Source organism: Cinclus cinclus, chromosome 1 (genome assembly GCF_963662255.1).
Source record: "Cinclus cinclus chromosome 1, bCinCin1.1, whole genome shotgun sequence".
Taxonomy (NCBI): Eukaryota; Metazoa; Chordata; class Aves; order Passeriformes; family Cinclidae; genus Cinclus; species Cinclus cinclus.
Genome location: NC_085046.1, coordinates 34,589,331 through 34,600,638, shown reverse-complemented (window position 1 = coordinate 34,600,638; position 11,308 = coordinate 34,589,331). Strand labels below are relative to the sequence as shown.

General features: G+C 41.0%; 1 protein-coding gene across 1 annotated transcript in view; it reads left to right on the top strand.

The window, feature by feature from the left end:
* The first annotated feature begins 9,229 nt into the window (after window positions 1-9,229).
* COLQ (collagen like tail subunit of asymmetric acetylcholinesterase) overlaps window positions 9,230-11,308 on the top strand; it is a 37,953-nt gene continuing 35,874 nt past the window's right edge. The window contains exon 1 of the mRNA XM_062496063.1: window positions 9,230-9,335. Coding sequence (XP_062352047.1) covers window positions 9,230-9,335 — 106 coding nt within the window. The remainder of the gene's footprint in view (window positions 9,336-11,308) is intronic.

Below are 11,308 nucleotides of genomic sequence, written 5' to 3'. Positions count from 1 at the left end.
AAAAATGGAAAGCAAAGAATTTGAAACTGTGGGGAAGTGGTAACCTAATTGATAACATCAGTTTGGATTTCATTAAGCTTTAAAGAAACTTAAGAAAGAATTAACACTGCATTTCTTATTGCTTTAAAATACACATAATACCATGATATAACAGAATTTCTTAGGCTGTAATGATTTTGGATTTTGACATGAGAGGGCACGATTTCATTGTAAAACCTAGGAGAGTGAAATGTCTGCTGCTTTTGTTTATAGAGCTTACTTGCTTAGTATTGTTTTATATAATGGAGTTAATCTAAGGGGAGGGTTAGGCAAATGAAATGGCATGAAAGAGAACAGTTTCAAAGATGAGACAGAAACAAGCTGTCTCTGAAATGTCCTAATTTTATTAAAAGGATTCAAAAATTACAGATGATGTAAGCTTGAAGAATGCTGTGACACACGTGGCTTTACCCAACTGGAAGTTTTCCTTCAATGTCAGAACTTGAAACTAAAGATATGAACAGACTCAAGAAGAAAATATCTGGGCCTCAGCTGAGGGAAGATGCAGTGAAAGAGATACCAAGTGTAATTTACTGGGGCATGTCAGGAGAAGTTTGTGTTTAAATAAGATGCAGTTCTGAGTCTCTTATGGTTTTCAGGTCAATCAAGAATACTTGAAATACTTGCTGTACATGTTCTGGGTGCCCTCCATTAATCATTAGTCCAGTGCCTGTGAAAACTTTTCTAGCAGGGGCCTGCTCAGTTCTTGGGATTAGGAAGCCCAAAATTCAGTCCAGCAGCACTGGTCTTTTTCAAAGATGTGAAAGGGGCTGAAACATGGGTCCAACAAATGGTACAGGAAAAGTAGTACAGAGATGTCCAAAACCCAGCTGGTAATTTTACTGTGGGACCAGAGGTGAAACAAAGAGGAGCCACAAAAAAATGAGAATGAGAATTTGAATGAGAAAATGAGGTATGAGAAATAAGAACTGTGGAATCACAGAACATTCTGAGTTGGAAAGGACCCAGAAGGATCATCCAATCCAACTCTTAAGTGGGTAGTCCACAGGGATCAAATCCCCAACCCTGGCATTATTAGCACCATGCTCCAACCACCTGAGGTAAGAGGTCAGGTTTGTTACTGTCTCAGCACCTCACAAAATAGCATAAAGTGTTGAGTATGTGTTCTTGCAGCCCCTTGTGTGCTCAGCTTGCAGACAGGTTTACTTTGCAATAATTCCAAACTGCTCAGTAATTGTGTTCCACCTTCAGTCTGCAGTGAATTCCATAGGCTCTGCCTTGTGAGCGTTTGGGTTTGCAGCATGTCTGCTTGCCTTCAGTTGTTGTGGCCACATGGCACATATCCATTTTAATGAGGAGTCAGGTGTAGGTTTGGTCTGGCCAGATTTGGTTTTAAGCACTCCTTCAAAAGCCAAAGTGCACATAAAACAAGCAGCAATGCATCTCCAGGTCAGCCACTCCGGATCCACAGGCACCAAGCACACACTGGCTGGAAGCGTGGTAAAATCTTATCAAGAATATGTCTTCTGCACTGACTACCTGTTATTTTATATGTTGTAATCAAAATCCCCCCTGCAGCTCTTTTTAGGCTGTTTAAAGAGCTTGATGGCTGTGCCTAGAGGAGAGAGTAATGTTCTGAGGTCAGAGCAGGTGACAGAGCTGCTCTTCTGTATGGCAGACTGGCAATGTGACTTCTGTCGATTGATTTACTTATAACTGAATATTGAAATGAGTCAGAAACAGCTATTCTGAAGGAGACATTTGTTGTTTCTTTTGATCAGGTTATTGAAACCAGATGGACAAGCTATAAAAAGGCCCTCAGTAAAGCAGACCCCTCCAGAAAATTATGGCACGTGCTAATATAAATGAGTTATTTCAGTGTCTGTTCTTTCCAGGAACCTGTAACATGCCTGAAGTAGTGATGAAATAAGTAAAGTTAATGAACTTTTTTTTATTGCTAAAATCAATATGCTTAAGAAATTTTAAGTTTCATCAGTCTTTTCTAGTGGGTGATAGAAAAAGCAAGAAAGTGTGCTACTGAAAATGTTGCATATTTTAATCTAGAATTATTTTTCTTTTTGTCAGCTATAGAATGTCTGAGCAATCTAACTAGCAATTATTTGTATAATACCATGATCAAATTCTAGACTGGATAGCGAGAAGGGATGCTTTTGAAGACGGGATATGAATTGCTGTACTTGAGAGCTGAGGAAATGGATTAGAATCTTATCTAGGATTGTATAAATGGCCAAGATCACATAAATGTAAGCAGCTTAGAACATCTTTGCACATAAGTGATGGGAGATTTCCTCTAGTACTTAGTGCTGGTAATATTACCACATGAGGAAGACAGTGGAAGACTCACATAAGCCTTTTTACATCTCCAGCCTATACAGCAATCTTAAGTTTTTGTGGCTCTTCATTCCAGAAAGCAATTGCTGTTCTTGGGCAAGAATTTTGTGCAGTTACTACCTGCAGCTGTTGCAGCATGAAACTTGTCGTAACCTGCAGGCCTACCTGAGAAGAAAACAGTTGGACAGAGAAGCCATCCAGTTCTCCTGTGTGGGTTTGCCTACCTCTGCATCACCTTGCATCTCTAGAAGTGATGTGATGTCAACACACACCCAGGGATCCAAGCTAGAGCTCCACAATGTAGGTGCCTCTTTGATGAAATCTTCACATTAAAAACTTTTTTTAATATGCTCTTTCCTAAGTGTCTGAAGGATTTGTCTTATGTCTCCTTGGCATTGTCATTAAGACAATGTGCATGTATGGCATTTTATAAGCTTTGGTGCTAGGATGTGCTGATACCACAACTGGTGGATGTGCAGGCGTACGTCAGGTTCCAGCCAAAGCAGTGCATCCTTCTTAGAGCAAGGAGACATGGCTCTGGGATTGGGGTATGAAAGCTTCCTTAACCAGTCTATAAAACACCTGCTTGCTCTGCAAAAACAGGGGTATCATTCAAGTGCCCAGAAAATAAGTAAAAAGTATGTTAGGTAAAATTAATATTTCAGCCCTGCCAGGAATTTAAATCTACCCCACCTAAGCAGCTAATGCTGGGTATCATTTTATGTAGTTGAAATCAGTGAGACCTTATTAATGATTTTGGTGCAGAAACTGTTCTTTCTCTAAGTTTTCATCTGTGTGTGCCAAATTGCTATTTGGTAAGGATGTCTTAAATACAAATTAGTGAAGCTTCAAAAGTAGGACTTTATAATGGAAATCCTAACACAGCATTAATTACAGTTCCCCGAGTCTGCAAAGGGTGCTAGGAAAATGCACTTGTTTAATTTGATTAGGTTCGGTTACCCTGTGTTTGGAAGATGACAACCTTGGCATCCCAGAATGACAGGGCAACAGGTAATGCCCAGGCATTTTCTATGGCTGCCATGGTAGCAGTGTAGCTGGACTTCAAAATTTGAACCACTGTATAAAGAGAAATCCTCTCCACCTTTAACCTGAACTGGCATCTTTTAAAATCAGCCTGAAATTCATTATCAGCTCACAAAAACAGGGCAGTTTTCCACCATGGATGTGGCTTGCCCAGCAGCTATGGTGCTAGAAGATTCTCATTGAGTCCTGCTTGCTGTAGTGTCATGGTCACCACTTGTAACTATTCATTTGCTTAAAACATCCTAAAAATCAAAAACGTTCTGCTATTTCTTCTTGCTGTTCTACTGTGACCTATTTCTTTACATTTCCCCAGCTCTATAATGTTGGTTCTTCTGTCAAGCCTTTGGGTAAGCCCTTGGATGTTGTCTTCTAACACTGCTCCCCAAGTGGGTTTAGCAGCTCTTCTCCTGGTTTTGCATTCTGTAAGTCACATGATCCCAAAACATTTAGTGCCCAGAGGTCTCCAGGACAGAGAAAAGTGAGCCATGGGAAAAGGAGGCTTCATGTTATTTAAAAGACAAGGCATCTGCAGCTTTTTCAGGCCCTGATTTGGCAAAGTTACCTATGCATATGCTTCATTTCAGGAGCACCTTCATTGCTTTCACTTGCTGGCCTGTGGTTACACTCATGATTAAGTGTTTTCCTGAATTAGTGGTGCTTTGGCCATTCATCTGAAGGGCACTAAAATCTTCTGTAGAGGATCCCTGTGTTTGGGGCATTTTCCTAGGCATATATTCTCCTAGGCACTGGTGTTTGGATCCATGTTTGTTTGCATCTCAGTGGTATAATGTGCTGTACTGCAGGATGCTACATTGCCAGGCATCTGTGAAGCTCTCTGGAATTAAAATTCCTGAGTCTAGTGTGAGCATTAAAATAATGACATTACTATTTTTTTCTGAAAAAAATTACTGATTTTCCCTGTTGACAGAGAAAAAGAAGATTGTCCTTTGTGTTGTTTAATTCATTGGGCTCTTTGGCAAGCTAGATGATAAATCACTTAAATTAGGAGTTGTGGGAGCCAATTACTGCCAGATATTCCTGTGTTCTGTTCCTCCAGCAGCACGGCAGCAGTGCTGGTACAGGCAGAGCATTCTGCAGACATTTACTAATAGAAGTAAATAGCAGTAGACAATCCAAATGAAAATAAGATGAATAAAATTACCCTGCACATTATTTCCATCTCCTCTAGTTGCAAATACCAAGACCAGACTGGGCTTATAGCTGTGACTTGTTTGTGGTTCACTGTCCGAGGATGTTGAATACATTTTATATATTTAGATACTGGTGACAAGAGACCTCAGTTGGCTGGGACTACAACAGTCAAGGCCATCTTCTTTTTCCTGTAGGACATTTTTCTGTGAATCATTCTGAGGTTTTCCATGTTTGCCCAGACTTCAAAAACCTGGCAATCCTGGGCATATATGTTTTTTTCTCAGTGTATGTGTGAGCATGTATGGTGAGTGCATCTCATACAAGAAGCATTGCATGTTCTGCAGTTTGAAAGACAAGGTTTACAAGAAAAATGAAGTGAAAAAGAGGAAGAGTGCTTTTATAAAGGTCAGCACCTGAATGATTGTTTTTAAGTTCTTCTGCTTAATTGTACCCTCCAACAATACAAGGCCAAAAGTGGGATGGTTTTGGTAGTTTTGATGGAAGTCGCTTTGAATTATCTCATAAATTTTAATCATGTCCTTAACTCTTTTGTTCTATAGTCTTCAGTAGAAAAAGAAATGTATGCATGAGGATTACTCATAGGAGTGAAAAAAGTGAAGGACTAAGCCTTTGAATTAAGTTTAAAAGTGCAACATTAGGTGAGCTTTCTAAACATGGGATGAGAGCTGGGCTCTGTAAACAAATATGCTCTGAAGAGTGTAAAGATAAACTGTCTCCCATAGTCAGTTTTGTATATCTGTGAACCATAGAGTACAGAGAAAAGAGGAGGCCAGAAGGCTGCTGCTTGTCGTGAAATGTATAACATCCATTAAGTGGCTAATTTGCAAAAAGGAGATGCTTTTGGAAACTGCTAGTCATGAATGTCCCGCCATGAATGCCATCCTCCACCCTGTTCATGCCATGGGTGGTAATCTGAAGACTGACTACTGCTGGCTTACCTTTATCCAACCACCTGCTCCTGTCCTGATGTCCAGCTGGGTGACTGGCACGGCTGGAGCTGTGGGGTAAGCCAGAGCTTCAAGTGTGAAAGTGCTTGGATTTGCTTCATCGCACGGTTAGTGGGTCTGTTCCTATATGGGCTTCTGAATTAAATTTAAATACACCAGCAAGGAAGTGGTGAAGCCACTCACTGGCTTTCTGCACTTATTATAATTTTGCTTCAGCAACTGCCTTTAGGTACCATCATCTTCCAAGGTGACATTAGCTATGTTGTCATAGCACTAAATCTAAGTGTTGGACATAACTGATTCAAGTGTGCAAAACTGAACATGTATTTTCATTGTGAAAAACAATTGTTGCTAAATAACTATCTCACGAGGAAAATGTAATTATAAAGATTATTTTCCAGCTCCTGCTCTAATTGAATGAACAGGTTTCTTCTGTGCTACTTTGCAGACACAAGCTGTTATTGAATTACTGCATTAACTTGGGGTGGCTGTTTTACCTTTGCCCCACTCAGTAAAAGAGCTTTCAGACTTTTAACTAGAAATTCTCAATTATATATTGAGTATCTCAACAGAACAAGGGGGAATGGTTTTAAACTAAAAGAGGGCAGATCTAGGCTAGATAAAAGGAAAAAATTCTTTGTGGTGAGGATGGTGAGACAGTGGAACAGTTTGCCCCATGAAATGGTGGATGCCCCTTCCCTATAAACATTCAAGTTCAGGTTGGATGGGGCTCTGAGCAACCTGATCTAGTTGAAATGTCTTTGCTTCTTGCAGGGGATTGGACTAGATGACCTATCTGACCGAAAATATTCCATTATTATCCTTGTCCTTCTAAGTAGAATTGTGTTCATGAAATAATTTTGAGATTGATGGTATTTTAATTATATTCATTTTACCTTGTCTCATTGATGCAGTACCTGCCAACAAAAAGTGAACAGGGCTGGGAAGAAGCCTTCTTTTTAACAAGTGTTCAATAATTCTCTCATAGAAAAAGACTCGTAAATTCTGTTTACATGGTACATCAGCAGATTCCTCCATGTGCTTCTGAGAGCTCAGGTTTGGACTGAAAAGGTCAAGCAACAGCTCCTTGAGCAGACAAACTTTTCAGGCTATTTTTTTTCATTATGTGGTGGTTGACTTTTGGCATTTTTAGTTGCTGTGGCATCTACCACAAAAAAAAAAAAAATATATAAAGGGAATAGGTAGAGAAATGCATTGTTTGGCTGAGCAAGTTCATGGGGCTCAGGGCCTGGAAAGCACACGTTTGTAAAGTCTCTCATGCCAGACTCCCCCTACTACATGGCACTTTCCCTCCTCAAGATTCTCTCTGCCATAGGCACTGATGCCACGGAGGTCAGAAAGAAGCTGTGTGACCAGGTGTACAACCTTGTCATCCAGCCTGGAGCATGGAATGTCAGTCTGATGGGCTGTCACCTGCCTAAGTCAAATCAGTAAGGCCACAGCTACTGTCCATTTGATTTCCAATGGACTTTGTTCTTCTCTCGTGAAACCATTACCAACCTTGCCAGCAGCCTCAGCTGGTAAGGCCAACACCTCAAAATTAGAGGAAACAGAGCACAGGACTTGCACTCTGACATGGCCTGGCTTGCTTCCCTGCAATGAGAGCTTTCCACTAAAATCTAAAGAGGGAATAGAACTACATTGTGAAGATGTAAGAGCTTTCTTCAAAATGAACGTAAGTTCAAATGTCTCCTTTTGAGTTTTTGTGGAAGATGGTGTGTTTTCCACAGAAGAGGATGTGCCCACAGAGCTTTCTTCTCACATTGGCTGAGAGCCATTTCAGGTCAAACAGGCTCAGAGTGATGGAGATGCTATGCTGAAAGAAAGGAGAACATTGACAAAACCTCCATTTTAATCAGGGTTCTCCACTGCAATAAGTGGATTAAAAAGTATCTATTTAAGAATTGACTGCAAAGCTAACTTTATCTGTTTTTCATAACTCTGAACCAGCCCTGGCTTTCTGTACCACTTCTGGCTACCTCTGATATAGTATCATAGAAGGAGGGGAAAGATATTTGTCCTACTGCATGATCTTAATTCTTTCTAGTATTATTGGATGAATTATTTCCTTATCAAATTGAACTTGTTTTGTACTAGAAATTTCTACCAAATTTTCAATTGCTAAAAGGCTGCAGGAGGATTTCAACAGGATTTGAAATTACTCACTTGTTCCTTTGACTAACTATTCTGTTGGTCAAATATTTTCAGAGGTGAATCTTTTAATACAATCTTGACATTTTAACTTTTGAGCAATTTTTTCCGGCCTTCATGAAGGCTTCTAAAGTGGAGATTGCAGCTGGGCATTTATCTTGCGTGCTTAGGGCTTGTCATGATAAACTTCCCAAGAGCTATTCCTTTCCCTCTGAGAAAGGATGCATGCCAGGAGAACTAATGGCACTCACTTAATCCACGGTTATCTTGGTCAAAGAAGAAAGAAACCAAATTACTATCTTCACTAAGAAAAGCCAAATAGTGAAAAGTAACGGACAGTGGAATAAAGTAGATAAGATTAAATTAAAGTAGAAAATATGTTATCAAAAATATTGCAGTACTGGAAAGAGATTTTAGAAAGCATTATGGTTATATTAAGCATGTCCTTTAGGGACAGAAATGTATAAGGCAGATGTAATTCTATAAACTATAAACAGTGGGCCAAGAAAACCATCTCCATCTAGGAGAGAGTAATGCTTTCCACAGCAAAGAATGTACCTCTGATTTTCAAAGAATCCACTGTTGGATTCCAGGCAGAGAGGAAGATCTCTCTGCTACTTATTCAGAGGGCACAAATTAATCTGCAAAGCCCTGCATGTTGCAGTAAGGCACAGAAACCCCAAACTTGTGTACAGGTAGTGAGGGCACCTGCTGCTTTTCAGGGAGTGGGAGGTTTGTTTTCTTCACATAGCACTGTGTAGTGTGTTGACCATCTCCACCCCCAGAGCTGATAGCATTTCATTCACCCCATCGTGGCCTGTGTATTGTTTCTTCCCCGTTGCACTCCATCAGTGAACTCTGCTGTCCTGCAGTGTCTGTCACTGTCCGTGATACTGCCATTTTCACTTAAATCCAAAATAATAATAATGTGCTTGTCGGTTCCTGAAGCCTTTGTGGCATCCCTCACCTTGAGCTGCACTCTACACGAATGCAACACTCATAGCTGCCAGGGATAAGCAGATGTTAGGTCACTGCTCATCTCTCTCATTAAGGCAGTTAGTGACCTGTAGAAGATGATCAATCAGGGATTTTATCCATCTCGACACCAGCGTCTGGTTGCCTGTACTGAAGGATTCTGTTTACAGTTCAGTTCTTAATTTCTCCCTGCTCATCATTATTATTATCCAAAGTGCCTTTTTGCTTCTGTTAGCAAAACCAGAATCCCCCATGCCTCAGTTTTAGCAGCTAATGTCCACAATAGGGGCAACTGATCCAGCACAGGAGTTAAATATAACTGTGTCTAGTGTAAGGAGAAGATTTAATGGGAAATGGTTGGCATTCTTTCTTCCTAAAGGCACGGAGAGGGAGGGGGAAGAGAGAGAGAGAGAGAGAGGGAGACATACACACACAGACACACACACGCATCCCATAGTGAGGGCAGAGGCAGAGAGCAGGCAAGCAGAGAGGGAGAGAGGGGAGAGAGAGAGAACCCCAAAGCAGCCCTGCGCCTCTGAGCTGGGATCTGCCAGGGCAGAGCCAGCATGCTGGTCCTCAGCCCTCTTGTCCAGGGATCTTACCTGCTGCTTTTCTCCTGCTTTGCTTTGTCTCAGACCACGTACGCTGACAATGTCTTCTCACTTTCAGCAGGTAATTTGCTTTAAGTCGTTACTTTTCCTTGCTTGGAGCACTCTGCACTCCGATTCTTGCACTTTCTGGTGATTGGGAGCACAGCAGGAAATAAAACCTTCAAATTGCAGATCTCAGCTGAAGGATTTTGCATTGCGGACTTGTTCTGCCACACGCCAGGACATTTTGTTGCTTGGTCAGTTTTGCTATTTGCTTTATAATTTCTGGTTTTAAACCCCTCCCTTCCCTTCCCCATGAGAAATAATGGGCAAGATCCTCAGCTGTTCAAAAATGCTTTTTTTCCATTGGCCTCTGTGGTGCTGTGCTAATGCATGGATCTGGCCCAATTAGTTTATTACTTGCATGTCTGCATGATTCTTTCTACTTTGGATGAGTTTAGGTAGAATACAGCAAGGGAAAGAAAATGAATCTCAATGTATATCTGCTTCTATAAATAAAGCCCTGACCTCAATGAGTGCTGCTGGAGCCCGACTGGATGTTAGCAGAATAAACATCATCTGGCTCTGGCTATGACACTAACAAATACTCGGATGACTTACATAGCAAACAAGAGTCCACTGCATGGAAAATCCCTGCTAGGCAAAGACAAAACAAATTAGTTGCCAGCTGAGCCGGGGCACTGGAAATCCCTCTTAATTCATTTTACAGTTTCAGCAGCAAGACTTTCCTTCAGTCACGTTCTGTGTGAAGGAAGGGGAAAGCCAGTGAGAGCTCTGACTCCATCTTCTTTGAGGAACTTTCACCAATTTATGGCAAATTGCTGTCTCTCACCTTCTGTCTGTTATTCTGTATCAATACAGATGCTTCTAACTAATGTCCTGTGTTCCTTCAGTGTCAGATTTGAGATAGTTCAAATCAGGTTGGCAGCCCAGGGCCTGCTATACCTATAGATCCTCCCCATAGCTTTCACAGTGATCAAAGGGGTGCGTATTTTAAGTCTGTACATAAAATCAACCCTAGACATGGAATTGTAGGCACACGGCCTTTTGGTCTCAAATCCCTCTGCTGTACCCATGGAGCCAGGTGGTTTACATTCAAGCTCTCTCAGATGCTAAAGAGCCTTTAAATTTGTTGCCATTTATTTTTTATTGGTATGTGTTTTTTTCCATTTTGTTGAGGTTAGTTAATGGTGAGGTACAGGAATCACCAGGATTTATTTTCCCTGATACACTCCAAATTGCTTTGCAATAACATCAGACCTCACAATTTGTTTTGAAGAACTTTATGATTCTTTGATGCTTGTAGATGCCACACAGACAAACAAGAATATGATGTTTCCACTGCCTTCTCCTGTGGCACCCACTTGTGTGTCCACAGAAGACATTTGAGCTGTCCTGTTGAGAAATGACAGTTCAACAAATAACCTGTCCCTAAGAAGAGGGAAGACTTGTCATCTCTGCTGAAACCATAGTAGAAGAGGTAAACATGAAGGAGAATGCCAGAGCCTGCTCTTTGTCGTGGAGCATTTCCCACAGGGCAGTCCTGGGGTCTTGTCTGCAAAGACTGCCTTGGGCAGATCCCCACCCCATGATCTGCTCCGTGGCAAAGTCCCAAAGTCCCAAAGTTCTGCTCTTCTTGCTGCACAGAAAGCTCTTAGTGAGGCCCCTATCATGTATGTATTATCAATGTTTGCTTGATAATACATGGGAAAAAAAATAGCAGTGGGCCAAAGATTCTGTCATAATCCCACAGCAGCAGGGCTGGATTGAGACATACCTGTGTGTCATTATTACTTGTTAATCAGGGCTATTTGTTATTAAAAATTATATAACAAGGGATTACTTTACTGCTCTGGTTGCATCTGCATTTCAAGAAATTTCTAAGGAAAAAATAGTAAATTCTGATTTTTCTGGTAGAAATCTGACAGCGGGCCCAGAAAATGAATTAATTCCATTTACACTGAAGGTGAATTAATTCCACTTACATTTCCAGTCATTTTAGTGGTTTCTCAAATGTTCTCTGACTGTCAGCTA